We start from the raw sequence: 20,661 nt of genomic DNA on the forward strand, positions 1-20,661 counted from the left end.
CTACTATTTAACTTCGTTGGTGGCTCCCAGGTTACTGTCTCTATGTGAAATGAAAGAAACAAATCACAACAGAACAGAGGGTAGAAAAAGATCAAAGTGAAACACAACACTTGAAATGAGATGAAAACAATAGAAACACAATGTGTTAGTGGGAATAAGGAGGCCTAAGCCTACTGCTAGGTTTTAAGATAGGGCCAACAGGTGAGTGGGCTATCTGGGTAGGAAACCTAGAAATATGGTGTGGCTTATAGAAGCAAAAGGGTTAAACACTTAAAACATATCCGGGGGAATATCTAATATTCTGTGGCTTATAATAAGTGGATAGGTTTTATCACTTTTGGTTCACCTGGTTGAATTGAAGTCATTCAGGTGGGAACCAGTGGCTTGGTCAACCTCCCCGGTGCTCCCCAAACACTGAACCGCAGTGTCCCCAGTCCTCCGTTACTCTGGCGTGGCGCCGTCTCGAACGGCTTGTGACTTTTAGCACAACCTTTGGAGTGCCAAAATTGCTGATGTCTCTTGAGACAAGAGGAACACCGGTCGGGCAGCCTTGCTCACTGGAAACCTGAGATGACTGTCCAATCACCGAGGGAATTCTACAATCAAATACACAAAGGATGAACAAAGGAAACTTAAAGTTAATTAAGGTTTGGTTTGTTTAACATCAATTGAGTAAGTATATATGTAGAGAGGAGAGGTAACAGCTTTACCTAATAATAATAAACAAAGCAAAGGAATTATGATAATAATGGTAATTATCAAAATAACCTAAGTCAAAAGAGAGAAGAAAAATAATAAACATCAAATTAAAAGACAGGAATGAAACAAGGGAGAAGGAGTAGATGGTTTTCACCACAAGGGGGGGGGGGGAGTACTGCTTCTCTGTCTTTAACCTGCTGAGCAGAAAACTTAATTCAAATTAAAAATTCAAAACTGGTTTAAGTCAAAATTTAAAATAAGCATGTATGAATTAAAAAGGAAAATCTGAATAATATCCTATAATAACCATTGATAGCTTGTAAGTTATCATTAATGATCGTGAAATTAATCAAACAGTGTGAGATTAATCAAAGAGGGTAAAAGTGGACATGCAATTCAAACAGAATGGAAAAGACAGAGGTCTGTTAGTCGATTTAACAGGAGACTGCCACTAGATGGCTTACCTTCTAAGTGGGTCAAACCGTAGTTGACCTGAAACATCTAGATTTCCACTATTAACAATTACATTTTAATTCAAATCATGTTTGAAACAAACTCAAAGTAAATGTAAACAGTCAAAGGCAGGGAACATTCTTTTGTTTCCCTGTAATAATATTCGCACGAGCAAAGCTGTAAATGCAAATATTTATCGAGAATTTAGACATCTAATTCAAATACATCAAGGGGAAAGATTAGCAATTAGAGCGCATTATCTGAAATGGCCACAGGATGGCAGCTTTGCACTCATGCAAGCTGGAATCAAAAAGCAGGGCGTACCCTGAAATTTCTAACCCACGCGTTCCTCCTGGTGTTTAGATAGAGGAATTACAATTTCAATATGACTTAGAAATTATCTGATCGTTTGTCAGGCTGATTTTCTGCATCAAAAATCACAAGTAACAAACAGAAAGTTTTAATTTCTGAGGTGCTATATATTCACATAGGATGAAGGAAGGATCCGTTCACTTCCAAAACACAAATGTGACAAAAACAGGAATTTTCCAACTGTTGACTCCAATAAACATTTATCAAAATAGCACTTATGATTTAAATGTTTTAGGTTTAAAAATCGGGTAGCTAAGCCAATCTTAGACCAGGAGTTTTTATCGTTTTATTTTTGAATATTATTGTGGTTTACCATGAATTCAATAACGATATTTAATAAGGCCTTTTTAACTGAATCAGAGGAACATCGCTCATGTTCAGATTTACATGTTGCAACTAATAAAAGATTTATTTATCTTTTAATTATTCATATTAAAATGTTCTCACTGTAAAAAGATTTTGGTCTTTCTTAACAGGATACTTTTAACATTATACTGCAGTTTACTTTCATTAAAAATAACAGTGACTATACTGTTAAGTTTCTACAAATACCTAGCGCTGACTGACCAGCTTTTTGCCTCAGTCAGTTGAGTGAGTTCGCATCTTGCGACTTATCTCACCAGTAACGTTACATAATTTCATAGCGCACGTGCAGAAATTATTAAAAACCATATACACAGATTGATTGCTCACAAAACGAAGTTTGAAATGCCCGCATCCTCCACCAAAAATGTAACAACAATGAGTTTTACATAGTAATTAACTCAAATGATATATAGGGAATTTGAATAATTAATCAAGAATTTGATTAATATATATCTCAGATGACAGTTACATTTAATTTTATTGATTATGAAAAATAGCTCAATTGCCAATACCAATACTAATCACAGGGCACTGCAATTTACTCATTAATATGTCAATATTCCATTCTTCATATCAGTTGTTGTGATATCTCTTACTGTAAATTACTGCAAATCAAACAGTGGATTGTCCAGCAAGCCAGATTGACCTATCAGTTTTCAATAGAGATATCACTTTTTATAATTCAAGGAAAAATATTCTCTGGCCATGAAAACATTATCCTATCATTATGATAAATTTAGTTCCTAAATTTAAAGCTTGTAGCTAAAGACCAAAACATTTCAGTGACTCGTAATGAGAGTGGGGTGGAGTCCAAGCCAATGATTTTATATATGGGTTTTTAATAATTCAACTAGTAATACATCAAACTACAAATCACACAGAGTAAATATGCGCACGAAAATACAGACAATAAACTTTATACAATACATAACGAATCCAAATAAAAGAGAGAGAAAGAGAGAGAGAGAGAGAGAGAGAGAGAGAGAGAGAAAATAGAATGGGATCACATAAGGAGCTCAGGTATGAAAATCATAGTCAGTAACTTTTAGAAGCCAACAACAAATCAGATCATAACAACACTTTAAAGCAGCATTTAAATCTCCATAGAGAAAGTGATACTTGCAAAAGGTGTCCCATGTGAGTGGCGTGAGATCGGCGTCGAGCTTGTGAGCTTTACGCGCTGTTCCCGTTGAAACAGCCATTTGCCATGAAACGGAGGCCATGTGACGCGCATGCACGCTGCGCTTGGCGTGAGCGTGGAGCACGTGGTCCTTTGTTCTGTCCTCGCGCGGTATTTGAAAGGTTCAACAAACATTGTTCCAGAATTCGTCTTCCTTGCGTGGAGAGGCGAATAGTTGAATAAACTTAGTAAAGAAAAGAAAAGAACGAAACGAAAGCTTCTAAAGGAGCCATTAAAATGGCTTTTTCTCTCAGCCCCTGTGCGCCTTTGAGGCTCGCATGGGTATCGTAAAATAATTTAAGTCCAGCCAGGCTGGCGCCAGGCCAGGCGTTTAGTACAAACAGGGTTTCATTTGTGGCTTGAATTGAACCCATGAATCGATGACCTGCATATCTGTTACACTGACTAATGAGCAAAAATGACCAAGTTATCAGGGGGAAAATGAAAGTAAGTCACGCTGATGCCTCAATGTCATGAAGTAAGCACACTCGTTTTTAGGATTGGACTTTTTTTCATTAGTCCAACTGTTAGAAACTCTTAGAAATAGGAATAGCCATGCCTGTGGTGAACTTGAATATACATTACATGTTTTACACAATATGAGAGTAATCAATCAATGTGTATATTTTGTTATGTTTCTTTTCCTATTTCAGAATGAAGTGAGCTGTTCTAGCTGGCACTTCAAGAAACAAGAGACATAAGACACTATAGTGTCTTGTGTATCCTGTCTCTTGAAGTGCTCACTATCTGCCCAATTCCTACTGTTTAATCCAAATACTATCAGGTCCATGTCCACACTTCAACGCTTTGCCTGGTAAACAGGTTTTACTCATACCATAAGCTGCTTTCAGGTTTAAATGTGGTTCACCAAAAACCATAGTCACATTATTTCTCACTATAATTTCTTTAGAGCACAAGTACATCAAATCCTTGTTATGAATTTAGATTCTGTGGGCTGCTTGTTGCCTCTAATAAAGTGGACAAACAGGAAGCCAGTGTCTGTCTGAAATACAATCTTTATCCATGCATTCAGGATTTAATAATGGCAGGAAAGCTATTAGGGTATTAAACAGTCAGATGAGGCCTAAGCAGCCACAGTGCTGAGAGAGCAGGGCACTGCAGTCTGTTGGCTATTTTTCCTAGATCATTTTTTTATGAGCTCCAGGCAGTTTGAAGTTATTCTCTTATTGAGGTTATTGGCAGTGATTAACTCAGCACTGATGGTCAGGGGTGGTTATATATATAATCAAAGAAGTTCATACATTTCAGCCACACACATATAGAGTGCATATACCAAAGTGCACTATAATGGTTTTGGATCCATAATTGCTTGTTAATTTTCATCTTTATGTCTTTACATGATTTCTTATTACATAATAATTATCTTAAATATTTAGTTAATTATAGAGTTTGGCTAGCACATATCTTAGATATAAAATGTGATTGCCACAGTATTTTACTGATCTTCTGATGTGAATCTTTCCATATTTTGCCTAATGTAATAAATGTGAAGAATAATTCCACTTCCTCTATTATTTAAACAATAGTTAATACTATTTTATAATGCAGAACATTCTGTAAACAAACACACAAATCAAACACATTAATCTGCATGACAATTAGACCTTTAATCTGACCCCACACCTAAACTACTTTACAACTAACTTACTAACTATTAATATGCAGCAAATTAAGAGTTTATTGAGGCAAACGTTGTAGTTAACATTTCGTTAATAGTGAAAATTGGTACCCCACACTACATTTTGAGCTAAATTTGAATTGTTTGTTTAAAATGATTGCTAGGGACAAGGTGCCTCGAGTGCTTTTAGCTGGTTGTGTGGATGTTCTAGTTCTCGGATGGCCCATGACAAAACAGCAACCCCAAAACACTGGAAAAAAGGGTGCCTGTTTTTGCAAAATGATATTACACTGGTTCTGCACTTTGCGACACTTCCAACATGTAACATCCATTGACTGGATATGAAAGTGTGTTTACTTTTATCAAAAATAGAATGCTTTGCTTTGTGTAGCAAAATAGATTCAGTCTACTTCAAGCTACATTCTGAATTCCACCTGCTGGAGACAGATCTTCAAATTTCCTATCTTGGGAAGATCATTTTGCATTTTGTCCATTCATGGCATTTGGTTTATTTTTAGATTTAATATGCAGTAGTTGTTTTGTTGTTCTCTCTTTTAATGGTTGTAGTAGATGCATCACTTAAACAGCCACCTTAAAGAGAGCACAGATAAATAAATACAGTACCGGGATTAATGCAGAAGATATTTTTTGCTTTTCCGTCCTAATTGCCACATCATTGAGTATACATCACCCTCTTTCCAGACTCCATTTTGAACTGATGATACAACACCTTTACATTCTAATAAAACAAAAGCAATGGTGCTTAGTGGACATCGATTATTTAATGCTCTTTTATACATCTTTATGAATAACTGCAGGGAATCTCTTTAGAAAGTTCATATAGGCTCCATTCCAAAACATAATGAGATGGTTACATCTGCGTCTCATTCCCAAGGCATGCATTCAAAGGCTGGAATACACTACATGATTTTTGCCAAGACTTTTGCCCTGACTGAGTGAGTTTGCAGATTTTGTTCAGTCTGAGCTGACAGACTTCACAGAAAATCCTATGATGGGTAAAGACTCAGACTTTGATTCCATCCGGTCAGAGGATATCAAACATGTTTGATATTTTGCGATGATTTTTTAGAACACACTGGGCCAGATTTACTAAATTAAATGTGAGTGTGACTGCAGTAGGTTATGGAACAGAGCAATGGTGTCCATAATGGGACAATGTTTTCAGATTTATTTCAATGACATGATATTAGAGGCTGTCCTTGTGCCCAAATGGATGCTATTTTTAGGTTAAGCAGCTAAGACAGCAGTGTATGAGCGTGTATCAAATCCCCCGGTGTTCTGCTTTGAAATACTTTGAAGGTTGAAGAGAGATGTTCAGAAGCAGTGCTGCAGAATCTCATTCTTGCTGTTATTGTCAGAGATCTTGATGAGTTACTCTTTTTCATACTGTAGTCACAGCACTCCTTATGTTGGTGTGTTTTGATGCATGTGCAGTTTTCTGTCAGTTTGCATAAAGAGGGTTAATTGTGCCTTATCTTACCATAGATTTTCTTCTTCTTCTTCTTCTTCTTCTTCTTCTTCTTCTTCTTCTTAAAAAAAAAAAAAAAAAAAAAAAAGATAAATGATTGATTTTGTTCCTGGTGCTTATATGTATTAATGTTAATTTCTTAGTAATCAGATGCAGGGTGGTCTGTAGAAGGGAGATGATTCAGTAATTTCACATCATTGCAGACATGTGCTACTTTATTATTTTAGAAGAGCATTTTTTGTACCACAGGGGAAATCTCAAGTCACCTTTATTTATATAGAACTTTAACAATACAGATTGTGTCAAAGCAACTTTACAGTGTTAAAAAGGAAAATAGTGTCAATAATGCAAAATTACAATAGTAAACATTCATTGATGTAATCTTCCAGCTCAGTTCAGTTTAAATAGTATCAGTGCAATCAAGTCGACGATATCGCTGGATATTAAGTGACCTGATTGATAGTTTATATGAAAAATTGGCTGATGATATTTTATATGAACTTAAGCTCTATATTCACCTATATCGCACTAGATGATTCAGAAACGCCTGGTGTATCAAATATAATAGGACAAAAACCCATACAGTATAAATTTTTTCATGTTTTTTATTACATATATAAGGCTTTACAGTTATAAATGATGTCAGTTATAAATTATTTAAGATGAGGATTACTAATGTTACTGTTACTGATGACGAGTAACACAACTTATGATAAAAAAAAAAATTGAGTGTGTTTTTGCCTGAAAGTGTTGATGTTGATTTGCTTTGTTGTATTTGTAGTCTCTGTTTGATAACAATGTTAAGTCAAATTTTCAAGGACAGAAGGTGTCTTGGTTGAGAGATCCTATAACATGGATCAATGGTTCAGAATGCTGCTGCCAGTTTAGACGGGTTGTAGTTGCAGTGAAGCTACTACAAATCTGCTTTGTGTTCAATTTAAACCACACCATACAGATATATCAGTCAAATGGGCAGTGTGTGCTTGAGCTTTTCTGAGCTACCCCTTTATAATTTGTTATAATATTATACAGTTTCAATCAAAATTAATCAACCCCCTAGAGACTGCAGTACTTTACAAATACAAGCTTTTCTGAAGATCCAGGATAAAATAAAAAATTGTATATATAACAGTTCACTGGCATATTAAAAGTGATATTGTCAATATATAATGTAATATATTTGAGTTATAAGATGTTCTAATAATACTGCTATGTCATAATTATTCAACATTGCTGTTTTTAAATCACTTATTTGCATGGTGGGGAATAAAACAGTCTCAAAACACAATTAAGCTTTTAGAAACTCTATTAAAAACAGAATTAGCTTGAGCTGTTAAGGCCCGTTCACATCAAGCACGATAACTATAAAGATAACGATAAAGATATAGTTCTAAAAATCGTTTTCAATATTAAAGAATAGCGGAGTCCACACCACAACTATAACGATAAAGGCACAGAGAAACGATATTGTTGGAATCACTTTCAGAACGATTTTTTTTTCTTCTGATGAACGATAAAAACATTGCCAACCAATCAGAATCAATCCTGCTTTACTGAGCGCGAGAATTTAAAGCAGCAGACGCTCGTCCGCTTAGAATACACAGACAATATTGTTTCGTGTACGCTATATCGTGTGTACGCTAATATCGTTATCTTTATAGTTATCTTTGTAGTTATCGTTCTTGGTGTGAACGGGCCTTTACACATACAGTTTGGCCCATGCATGTGTTGAAGTAGAGTAGCAAAAAGGTCAACAGAGATCTGTGACGGTTGGGTTTTAGGAAAACACAAGGAGAGGGTGGATCGAATTGCAAGTATGGTTTATTGTACAAAAAGGGAAATACAAAATAAACAGTCTTGGGAGACCAACAAAACAAAACAGGGAACCGGATGAAACGGGAACTCGGAGGAACAAGAAGGTAAGGGGAAGTCTCGGGAGACGAGAACATAAGTCACACAAAGGGTAAGGACTCCATACAAACAACAGAGAAGGACAGCTATATATAGGGAGACTATTGACAAAGGATTGCAGCACCTGTGCGATTTAATTGGAGTGCAATTACTGTGAAGACAGGACCAGACTAGAGGAATTAAAGTGCCTATGGTGAAGTGCCTAAGGAGAAGTGAGCTCACTAGGGAACACCCAGGAAAAGAGACTGACAGCGTGACAAGATCTCACAAAAACTAAAGAGAATAAATATTGTATTACTTTAGAAAGGCTAAGGCTATATTAAGATTGCTAAGACATTTAAAATTCCTAGAGACACAGTTCTCAGCCTTATTCCTTAGCTTAAAGTGTGTTTTACCAGAAAACCTTTGAGGGTGTGGAAGAAATACACAATATCATAAAATGTTTAATCAGAGCAACTGAGAAAAATCTGCAATGTTAAGCCAAAGACTTGCAAGATGACCCGATGCAAGGAGGAAAACCATTTCAAAGCAGCATGTAAGAAGAACACTAGACAAGTATGGCCTTCATGTTGAGACATCTTGATGAATACCGCTCTTGATCAAGAAGAACAAAAGACAACTTGAACTTGATCAAATTCATTTGTGTGGACCTGTGGAGTTTTGGAGGAATTTTTTATGGGGTAATGTGACCAAACTGGAACTTTTTGGACCCATGAATCAGCTGTATGCCTGCTGCAAAAAAGGCAAAGCTCATAAGCAGAAGAACACCATCTCCATCCTCAAACTTGGAGGTGGATCAGTCCTGTTATGGGGTTTCTTTACTGTAGAAGGAAGTGGAAATCATGACTGTATGAAGGACGTCATGGATTCTTTAAAGTGTCAGGCCATTTTGAAAAGAATTGTGATGCCTTTGGTGCAAAGACTGAAGCTGATGATCAATGGACTTTCCTGCAGGCCAGTCATACCAAAGTACACATCCAAATCTACTACTGATTGGTTCAGGGATCAGTCATAGAATGTACTTGAGTGACCTGTTCAGTCTCCAGGCTTAATTCTCATTTCAAATATCTGGTTGAATTTGGAGAAAGCAGTGCCAATGTGAAAACCAAAGATTATCAGTGATCTGAAAGCTTTTTCAGGTGTGGAATGGGCCAAAACTGTAGTAGAGAGGTGACAGAAGCTTCTAAACACTTTTAAAGAATAAAAGATTCTGCACAAAGGGGGTTGAATAATTTTGAACATGAATGTTTAGAGTTTCAGTTTCAATTCAGTTTGAATTTTATCATGATTCATCAATGTTCCATTCTCAGAATCACTCAACAGTGTATTAACAAACTTTCTCTAATACTTTACTGATGCCTTTGTTAACTTGATTTCATAAAATGTTATCCTCCACAGCAAATTGTCTTGCAAGTCAAGGGGGTTGAATAATTTGGATTGCAACTGTATATGAATTAAGACAGGAAATACATTTTGATTTCATTTTGATTTAATATGAAGATCATAAAAACTAAAAAAAAAGATCAACCTATTATTATTGGCATGGTAATTTAGGAATGTACAACTGCACATTTTTAGATGTCATGTCTGACACTAACAAACCGATATAAGAGGAAATGTGTGGAGTAAATATGTCACCCTGCTTTCTGTGTTCTAGCGGTGATGTCCCGCACCCATGAGGCGCCAGGTGAAATGGGGAAGGCTGTGGTCATTCCCAAAGAAGAGCAGGAGAAGATGAAAGAGCTCTTTAAAATCAATCAGTTCAACCTTATGGCCAGTGACATGATTGCACTTAACAGGAGTCTGCCAGATGTCAGGCTGGACGGGTAAGCATGTGTGCTTCTCTATAGACAAAGATTAATTAATCACAGCACCCAATCAGCTGCCACGGCAATCTCAACAATACAAACCCGCATTTAAATATAAATAGACGTTTCTGTTACATTTCTTTCAAAATGAATTTTCTGTGGAAAGTTGCATTTAATCTATTTATGGGATAAATACAGGTCCTTCTCAAAAAATTAGCATATTGTGATAAAGTTCATTATTTTCCATAATGTAATGATAAAAATTAAACTTTCATATATTTTAGATTCATTGCACACCAACTGAAATATTTCAGGTATTTTATTGTTTTAAAACTGATGATTTTGGCATACAGCTCTTGAAAACCCAAAATTCCTATCTCAAAAAATTAGCATATCATGAAAAAGTTCTCTAAACAAGCTATTAACCTAATCATCTGAATCAACTAATTAACTCTAAACACGTACAAAAGATTCCTGAGGCATTTAAAAACTCAGCCTGGTTCATTACTCAAAACCGCAATCATGGGTAAGACTGCCGACCTGACTGCTGTCCAGAAGGCCATCATTGACACCCTCAAGCGAGAGGGTAAGACACAGAAAGAAATTTCTGAACGAATAGGCTGTTCCCAGAGTGCTGTATCAAGGCACCTCAGTGGGAAGTCTGTGGGAAGGAAAAAGTGTGGCAAAAAACGCTGCACAACGAGAAGAGGTGTCCGGACCCTGAGGAAGATTGTGGAGAAGGACCGATTCCAGACCTTGGGGGACCTGCGGAAGCAGTGGACTGAGTCTGGAGTAGAAACATCCAGAGCCACCTTGCACAGGCGTGTGCAGGAAATGGGATACAGGTGCCGCATTCCCCAGGTCAAGCCACTTTTGAACCAGAAACAGCAGAAGTGCCTGACCTGGGCTACAGAGAAGCAGCACTGGACTTTTGGACAAATTTTGCATGTCATTCGGAAATCAAGGTGCCAGAGTCTGGAGGAAGACTGGGGAGAAGGAAATGCCAAAATGCCTGAAGTCCAGTGTCAATTACCCACAGTCAGTGATGGTCTGGGGTGCAATGTCTGCTGCTGGTGTTGGTCCACTGTGTTTTATCAAGGGCAGGGTCAATGCAGCTAGCTATCAGGAGATTTCGGAGCAATTCATGCTTCCATCTGCTGAAAAGCTTTATGGAGATGAAGATTTCATTTTTCAGCACGACCTGGCACCTGCTCACAGTGCCAAAACCACTGGTAAATGGTTTACTGACCATGGTATTACTGTGCTCAATTGGCCTGCCAACTCTCCTGACCTGAACCCCATAGAGAATCTGTGGAATATTGTGAAGAGAAAGTTGAGAGACGCAAGACCCAACACTCTGGATGAGCTTAAGGCCGCTATCGAAGCATCCTGGGATCCATAACACCTCAGCAGTGCCACAGGTTGATTGCCTCCATGCCACGCCGCATTGAAGCAGACATTTCTGCAAAAGGATTCCCAACCAAGTATTGAGTGCATAACTGAACATAATTATTTGAAGGTTGACTTTTATTGTATTAAAAACACTTTTCTTTTATTGGTCGGATGAAATATGCTAATTTTTTGAGACAGGCATTTTGGGTTTTCATGAGCTGTATGCCAAAATCATCAGTATTAAAACAATAAAAGACCTGAAATATTTCAGTTGGTGTGCAATGAATCTAAAATATGTGAAAGCTTAATTTTTATCATTACATTATGGAAAATAATGAACTTATGCAATTTTTTTGAGAAGGACCTGTAGTATGTGTGGTTACCCAGAAATGTATGGTCAAATTTTCCATCATCCCCACTATTCTGTTTTAGTTGGAAACTTAAATTTTCACACAAATAAATTTGTCTTTTCTGATTTTTGTTTTTGCTAGTTTCAGCCTGAGCAGTTCTCATTTTCCCATCCTGCAACGCGTTGTTTAAATAGCAAATGCATTTGCATTCATTTGTGTCTTAAAAAAGAGCTGTTTTCAGGTGCATTAGTGGTGTGTTGCTATTTTGAAGAAACTGAAAATAGACTGTACCATAGACCAACTCAAACCTGGTTTAAAGTCTGACGCCATATTTTTTCTTAGTAATAAGTTAGTAATTAGTAACATGCGCCTATAGGCGGGTGCACAATGCATGTACACTTAGCTTATTACACACACAGTGGCAGCATACAAACATTTAAAAAAAAAAAAAAAATACATTAGCTCCATTGACGCTATATTAAATGTTAGTTCATGTTTTACAGGCTGCTATTCCTTCTAGAAAGCATCTTATTCACATTAATATCAGCAGGCTAAAGAAGGTTGAATACAACAATTCAGCAGTTTTTTAGAGAGAGAGAGACGTTTGTATTTTCTGACTCTCATGGATGTATTTGAATTTTGTACAGAGACATTGGAAAGCTAACAACTTCTTTTGGAGAAATGGGCTAGACTATGAACTGACAATTAGTTAGATGTGATAGCTTTCGTTAAGTGTTATTCTTAGTTGAGCAAAAAATAGGTCGTAAAGATTAAAACATACTGTACCTTTTAGTAACTGCATGTTATTATTATTATTATTTCATCCCTCTGTCTGTCTCAGTGCAGTGAATAAGGTCTTTGTTTGAATCCAAAGAGCCCTTCGAGTTACATAATGAAATCCCAGAGAGCTGTTAGAGCAAAACATGCCACGTTCATCTGGTGTGTTTGATTTATGCCACCCTTCAGCACACTGAAGGCCATTGCCCGCATACACTTGCTCCTTCCCTCCCTTTATTCACTGATATGTGGTTCTCTTAAAATGAACATTTACTCTCTGCATTTTACCAAAGATCTGGCATTTCTGTAACATGTTGGCCAAATTTAAAATGGAAACACAAAGTCCAAATGCAAGTGTATTTGCATTGTCTTACTAGATAAGATTTTGTCATTTTGGAATAGCAATAGAAAAAATAATACATTTGCTATTCTGTTTTCTGCGTCCTGCTCCAACCCATACATAATTCAAATGGAAGTGCCTTTGTCCTTGCATTTCCAATGCCTAACACAGTCAACTGTCAATCAGTCTTGAGGGTGGGGTTTATTGATGTAGTCAGACAGTATGCCACACCCATTACTAATGGAAAACAAAGCACTGATATTCATTCACATGTAGGCATTTTTTTTGCAATTAAAAAGTGTCTGCAGTCAGCAATGGATCATATAGTGGATGCAGAGTGGTATACTGGGGTGCTTTGGAAATATTGGACTCTATATCAAATGAATATCATCATCACACACAGTGAACGTGATGAATTAAAATCAGATAATCTGTAGAAACTTGACATGATGCGAATGGTGTGTCGTCCATGTGACTGTGAGCAATTCAAGCAGAAAAATAAATAAAAATAAAAAATAAAAACAATCAATTACATTGATAGGCATTCATTTGCATCTCATGTTCAATTTGTTAAGAGGATGCTCTGAATTCTGATTCATTGAAGTATTTTATGCAACAAATTTGTATTTATTCAGAAACTATATTTGTATCTTTTTGACAAAATAAATTATCAGACATAATTTTAGGTGGCACACAGGACAAGAAATGTCTCTATGTTGTATGTAACCCTGAATGTGAATGCACTTATATACGTGCAAAAAAATCCACTTGCCAATTCTCATTGCCGTTTTCTCTTTAACTCTTTAATGTTTGGGCTTCCAAGTTAGACCCCTAATGTCATCACGACATAACTCGTAGTTACTGACAGATAGAGAATGCAGTGCCATGCCGCATCTAGGACAACTTGAATGTTTTGTTGTATGGTATTTAAATGCTTCAGGAAACTAAACTCAACACCACAATGCTAGGTTATACAAAATACGTTTGCTATGATATTCTGAGTGGTTTTAAGTTTTTTATTATGTGTTGTCTGATTATGTTGATTATGTTTTGAGATGGTTGGTAGTAGGCATTAAAAAGCCCATAACAAGGTTATATTTTTGTATTACTGTTACCTTGTACTCAAAAACACATCTATTTCACACATCGAAAATCCTGTGATTTGAATTTACAACATTTATTTTATCAACCAAACATGCTAGAAGTACACACATCGATCCCTTTCTAAATTTGTTTGTTGTCGTCATCTAAATAATGCCGCATTTCCAGAGTAGCTGCGGCAGTATCTCCAGAGTGACTGCTGGAGCTCTGATGATGACACAGCTGTTTCACGATTGGCTAAATTCACGGCATGATAACAATCACATGTGTTTCAGGTTATTCAAACTTTTTCAGTTCCAATAATGGCAACAAATCTGTGTTTTTAGAAGTTATATTGAGTCACATTTATACAATACTGATACAAGAAAGTATATATATATTGTGGCGGGGTGAGGAACTACACGACAACCGATGGACAGAGAAAGTCCCCGAAGGGTGGATTTATTAAGTAAAATAGTGCTCTTGGTGAAGGCGGTGCTCTCCTGTGGCGCTTCAAGTCCCTCGTGCTCGCTGTGTCCTGAGTGGTGGATCCCGTGCTGTGCTCTCCTTAGTGGGGCTGACGGTCACACGCTGCTCTCTGTAACAGAGGAGGAAAGGGTTAGCGTCCTTGTTGGGAGACATTCCTCACCACTCTGTCTTCCTCCTCTGCTTAAGAAGGCTCCGCTTGATGAGCTGCAGGTGCGGCCGCTCAGCCCGTGATGAGCTCGTGCCGGTGATTCCCGTGTGTTGCCAGGGCGACGCTGACGAGCGCTCGGGACGCATGTCACACTCCCCCCCCCCCCTAAGCGTCGACCTGCACCTGCGGTACAATGGGGAGATATGGGGAGGGTGGGGAGTGGAGCCTGACAGACCTGCGAAAGCTGCCCCTATCCTGGAGAGACCGTCCGCGTTGGCGTTGGCCGTCCCCGCCCGATGTTGTATGGTGAAGTGGAAGTCCTGGAGCGCAAGGAACCAGCGGGTTACCCTGGGGTTGGTGTCCTTTGCGCGGGCCATCCACTGCAGTGGCGCATGATCTGTCAACAGGGTGAACCGGCGTCCGAGGAGGTAATAGCGGAGCTCCAGGACTGCCCACTTGACGGCCAGTGCTTCCTTCTCCACGGCGGCATACCGTTGTTCGGTCGGGGTCAGCTTCCGGCTTCCGGAGAGAACGGCTCCCAACCCGGTGTCCGAGGCGTCGGTTTGCACCAGGAAGGGGCAGTTGAAGTCGGGGGCTCGCAGGACTGGCTCCGTGGTGAGGGCTGACTTCACCTGCTGGAACGCCTCTTCCGCTTCTAGACTCCATGCTATCTTCTCCGGTTGCCCCTTCCTGGTCAGATCTGTCAGGGGAGAGGCTAAGGAGGAGAAGTTAGGGATAAAACATCGGTAGTATCCTGCCAACCCCAAAAAGGCTCGTACCTGGGTCTTGGTAGAGGGCCGCGGTGCCGAGAGGATAGCTGTCACCTTCTTTTCCTGGGGGCGGATGAGGCCACGTCCCACGCAGAAGCCCAGGTACTTGGCTTCGGAGAGCGCCAGGTGACATTTCCGGGGGTTGGCGGTGAGCCCCGCCCGGCGGAGGTCCAGCAGCACCCTCCGGAGCCGCTCTAAATGTTCCCCCCAGGTCTCTGAATGGATGACCACGTCGTCGATGTAGGCCGCGGCGTAGGCCATATGGGGCCTCAGCAGGACATCCATGAGCCTCTGGAATGTTGCGGGGGCCCCGTGCAGGCCGAAGGGAAGGACCCGGTACTGCCAGTGGCCACTGGGGGTCGAGAAGGCTGTCTTAGGCTTGGCATCCTTAGACAGGGGGACTTGCCAATACCCTTTGGTGAGGTCGAGAGTCGAGATGAACCGGGCCCTTCCTAGTCGATCCAGGAGCTCATCGACGCGGGGCATGGGGTAGCCATCGAATTCAGAGACCTCATTTAGGCGGCGGAAGTCGTTGCAAAACCTTAGGGTGCCGTCGGGCTTCGGGACCATGACGATGGGGCTGGACCATGGACTCCGCGAGGGCTCAATTACCCCCAACTTCAACATCTCCTGCACCTCTGTCTCGATTGCGTGTCGCCGAGCCTCCGGGACACGATAGGGCCGCTGCCGGACGATGACTCCTGGTGGTGTTCGGACTTCGTGCTGGATGACGGTCGTCGGCCCTGGCCGAGGGGAGAACACATCCGAGAACTGACCGACCAGGTGCTGCAGTTCCGTCTTCTGGGCTGCGGAGAGATGGGGATCCATGTCCACAACCACGGGAGAGGTGGCGGCGAGGGCCGAGAGCTGGGGTCCGGTCCCCACCCAGCGCTTCAACAGGTTTATATGATAGAGCTGTTCTTCCCTTCGGCGACCGGGTTGGCGCACTTTGTAGGTGACGGGTCCCACCCGTTCGGTGACCGTATATGGGCCCTGCCAGCGGGCCAGGAACTTACAGGCTGAGGTGGGGACCAGTACCATGACGTGATCTCCCGGCTGGAACTCCCGGGGTTGGGCAGCCCGATTGAAGAGGCGCTGCTGGTCTTGCTGGGCCTTGGTCAGATGCTCCCGGACCAATGGCATGACCCTGTCGATCCGCTCTCTCATGGCCTTGACGTGCTCGACGGTGGTCCGACATACCACAGGCTGTTGTTCCCAGGCTTCCCGGGCGACATCTAGGAGCCCTCGGGGCTGGCGGCCGAAGAGGAGCTCGAAGGGCGTGAAGCCGGTGGACGCCTGGGGTACCTCCCGGACCCCGAACAGTACATACGGGATCATCTGGTCCCAGTCGCGTCGGTCCTCTGCCACGACACGCCGCAGCATCTGTTTGAGGGTCTGGTTAAAGCGTTCCACGAGCCCATCGGTTTGCGGATGGTATACGCTGGTCCGGATCTGTCGGACTTTGAGGAGTTTGCAGAGGTCAGCTATGATCCGGGACATGAAAGGGGTGCCCTGGTCGGTCAGGATCTCCGCTGGTAGGCCAACCCGACTACTCAGTAGGAAGAGCTCCTGGGCGATGTTTTTGGCGGTGGCCTTGCAGAGGGGAATGGCCTCTGGGTAGCGGGTGGCATAATCCACGATAACCAGGATATGTTCATGCCCCCGGGCGGACTTCGGCAGCGGCCCCACCAGGTCCATCCCGATGCGCTCGAAAGGCACCTCAATGATCGGCAGCGGGATCAGCGGGCTGGGGGGAGGAGTATGTGGCGAGGTCCGTTGGCACGTCGGGCACGCTTGGCAGTACCGCTTGACATCCGCCTCCAGTCCTGGCCAGTGGAAGCGGTCCCGGATCCGTTGCACAGTGTTTTGGGCGCCGAGGTGGCCAGCCATCGGGTGGGCGTGGGCGAGTTCCAAGACCGCCGGGACTTTGCTCCGCGGCACCACCAACAGCGTCTTTTCCTCCCCCCTCCGCTGGCCGACATAATAGAGCAGGCCGTTTTGGATGATGAAGTGGGGTGTGGGGTGGGGAGCTGGTTGTAGATCCTCTCCTTCCGCCACCCGCACTTGAGTCCAGCAATGCTTGAGGCGCTCGTCCCCACGCTGCTCTTTGGCGAGCGTCCCCCCTCCCGCTATCACGTCATTCGTGGCATCAGCTGGACGGCTTGGATACGGGGGTCAGGCAGCGGCGTGCGGTGGGCGGCGGCGCGGAGGGCGGCGAGCTCACGTTCGGCGTCTCCTTGACGTGAGGCCATGTGCTCCACTATTTGTTGCTGGCGGATGCTCACCTCGGTGAGGTGTTTGAGCAGTTCTTCCATGCCGGGGGAGGAGCGGCCGCCTGTGAAAACAGAGCAGATACAAATGACAGGGGAAAAAGGAAAACAAAAAAAAACAAACGGGTGGCTTTAACGGTTTCCTCAGGGGTCGGTTGTCGGTGTCCAGCTCACACTCTTGCCTGCATTCTCCACCAGTGTGGCGGGGTGAGGAACTACACGACAACCGATGGACAGAGAAAGTCCCCGAAGGGTGGATTTATTAAGTAAAATAGTGCTCTTGGTGAAGGCGGTGCTCTCCTGTGGCGCTTCAAGTCCCTCGTGCTCGCTGTGTCCTGAGTGGTGGATCCCGTGCTGTGCTCTCCTTAGTGGGGCTGACGGTCACACGCTGCTCTCTGTAACAGAGGAGGAAAGGGTTAGCGTCCTAGTTGGGAGACATTCCTCACCACTCTGTCTTCCTCCTCTGCTTAAGAAGGCTCCGCTTGATGAGCTGCAGGTGCGGCCGCTCAGCCCGTGATGAGCTCGTGCCGGTGATTCCCGTGTGTTGCCAGGGCGACGCTGACGAGCGCTCGGGACGCATGTCACAAAATATATATATATATATATATATATATATATATATATATATATATATATATCTTTATTCTTGAAAATATGGCGTTGTATTAAGCATTTAAAAAGTGTTTCTGTTGCTCATGGAAATGTTTCTGAAACATCTGTGTATTTGACAGATGTTGCATTTAGTTCACTTCATCTGTGATAAAGTATGCAAACACTGCATTAGTGTCACTAACGGGAGCAGAAAGTGTCTGGCTTGATGGCTCTGTTTTCAACTCCGCCCCTGACTGCAAGTAGCGGCTCTTGTTGATCACCATCTGTAGCCTGCTTCTAGTCGAACGTGTCACAGTGTCTGGTCTGTGTATCCCTGGGTGTCCACTAGAGGTCTCACTTCCCCTTCTCGTCACTGTTAATTTTATTCAACTGTTCCCACTTACATTATCTGCACCTGTCTATAAATACCTGGTTTGTTTCTGTCTTTGTTACGGAGTCCTTGTTTAATGTATAAGTTATTTCATGTCCGTCATTCTTGCCTTGCCTTGCCTTGTGTTCGTGTCTGGTTTATGTTTTGTTTTGGATCTTCTGGTTTTGACCCTGCCTGGCTTGTTTACCCGTTTGGATTACCCTTAATAAAGAATCATACCTGCACTTGGATCTCTTCTCGTTCCTGTATCACCGCACATGACAGAACGCACCTTATAATAATGTGACTAAATGAGACGAAATAACGTTATAACATTTAGTTTCATCTCGTTTTGGTCAACGGAAATGAAGAGACATTTAAGCATTTTTTTTTTTTTTGTAAAACACATTTAGAGCCCTATCATACACCCGGCGCAATGTGACACGAGGCACAGCACGTCATTTAATTAGCAAATTAATTTGTGCCCATTTGTGCATTCATGGGCGTGATGGTCTAACAAAGAGGTGTTTTCAGATGCAGTGCTTGATGCATTGCTATTTTAAGGAGCTGAAAATAGACTGCGCCATAGACCAACTCAAACCTTGTCTAAAGTCTGGCGCAATGTTTTTTCTTTGTTATTTAAAGAGTGTGTTAATATAGGCGGTTCTGCAACGTGCGTACACGCTGCTAATTTATAAACACAGGCATGCACAGCAGCACACAAGCATGCCAAATATTAAAAATTAAAGGATTGCAATGCATTATGATTTTGTAGGCTAATTGCCATAATGGATTGTCATCGCAATCGAGAGTCATTGCATCGAATTAGGCTATCTATTTGCTCGCACACAAACAGCTCCGTTTCATCTCGGAGACGTGTTCTGTCTTTGCACTTGCCAAATTCTACTGTGTAAATAGCAAATCCGTCATGGCACGAGTGCAACTGGCTCTTAAAGGGAATGGAAGATGAGACTCTGATTGGTTTATTGCACGTTACTCCCAAAAACACCCATTACTCATTAAGAGAATAGAGACAACCCATTTAGACCACGTGCCAATCGTTTTTGTATATCGTTGTATATATATATATATGTGTTTTTTTTGTTTTTTTTAAGCTCACTCTTTAGGCTTTATTTATGATCTCTTTTTATTTTGGACACACCTTCTCATTCAAAGAGTTTGCTTTATTTTCATGACTATGAAAACTGTAGATTCACACTGACGGCATCAAAACTATGATTTAACAAAAAAGTGTGAAACAACTGAAAATATGTAATATTCTAGGTTCTTCAAAGTAGCCACCTTTTGCTTTGATTACTGCTTTGCACACTCTTGGCATTCTCTTAATGAGCTTCAAGAGGTAGTCACCTGAAATGGTCTTCCAGCAGTATTGAAGAAGTTCCCCGTGTGATGCTTAGCTCTTGTTGGGCCTTTTGCCTTCTGTCTGCGGTCCAGCTCACCCCTAAACCATCTCGATTGGGTTCAAGTCCGGTGACTGTGGAGGCCAGGTCATCTGGCGCAGCACCCCATCACTCTCCTTCTTGGTCAAATAGCCCCTGAGGCCTTCAGTGTAACTCTACAATTTTCATAGTCATGAAAATAAAGAAAACTCTTTGAATGAAAAGTTGTGTCCAAACTTTTGGTCTGTACTGTGTATATATATATATTAGGGGTGTAACGATACGCGTATTCGTATTGAACCGTTCGGTACGACGCTTTCGGTTCGGTACGCGGTACGCATTATGCATACCGAACGGTTCGTTGGACTAATTAATTATATTTGAAAAAAAAAAGAGAAATATAATGATATGCGTTCAACAAGGTAGCCCAATAACCCAAACGACGTAACAGGCAACGCCCCTGACACTCCCGAAGAAGAAAAAAACACCAACTTATGTTTATGTTATGTTATGACTCAGTCAGGCGCTCGCTCACTCAGTACGCGCTGAAGGCTCGTTGCAAAATGGCCAATGCGTTTAACAGACTAGAAAAAGAAGATGACTCTCAAACATATTGTTTGAGATGCATGATTCCATCTATGAGCTGCTCGATCAGAGTGACATGAGAGCCCCTCCTTAGAACATTATTTGTAAATCCATGTTATGGTAAGTGTGCACGTGAAGTCTTTGCACACTTTCTGAAATCCACACTGTGGTAAGTTTGCACA

At 41.5% G+C, this 20,661-nt stretch overlaps 2 protein-coding genes across 3 annotated transcripts in view; both read left to right on the forward strand.

Moving 5' to 3' along the window:
* The window catches only part of LOC128020216 (uncharacterized), a 426,958-nt gene that overhangs the window by 58,921 nt on the left and 347,376 nt on the right, over positions 1-20,661 (forward strand). The gene's annotated exons all lie outside the window — the stretch shown is intronic.
* Positions 1-20,661, forward strand: part of LOC128020197 (polypeptide N-acetylgalactosaminyltransferase 13-like) — a 109,681-nt gene that overhangs the window by 16,396 nt on the left and 72,624 nt on the right. For both annotated transcript variants that reach the window (XM_052606907.1, XM_052606906.1), the window contains exon 3: positions 9,767-9,935. In XM_052606907.1, the coding sequence (XP_052462867.1) occupies positions 9,767-9,935 (169 nt within the window). The remainder of the gene's footprint in view (positions 1-9,766; positions 9,936-20,661) is intronic.

Source organism: Carassius gibelio, chromosome A9 (assembly GCF_023724105.1).
Source record: "Carassius gibelio isolate Cgi1373 ecotype wild population from Czech Republic chromosome A9, carGib1.2-hapl.c, whole genome shotgun sequence".
Taxonomy (NCBI): Eukaryota; Metazoa; Chordata; class Actinopteri; order Cypriniformes; family Cyprinidae; genus Carassius; species Carassius gibelio.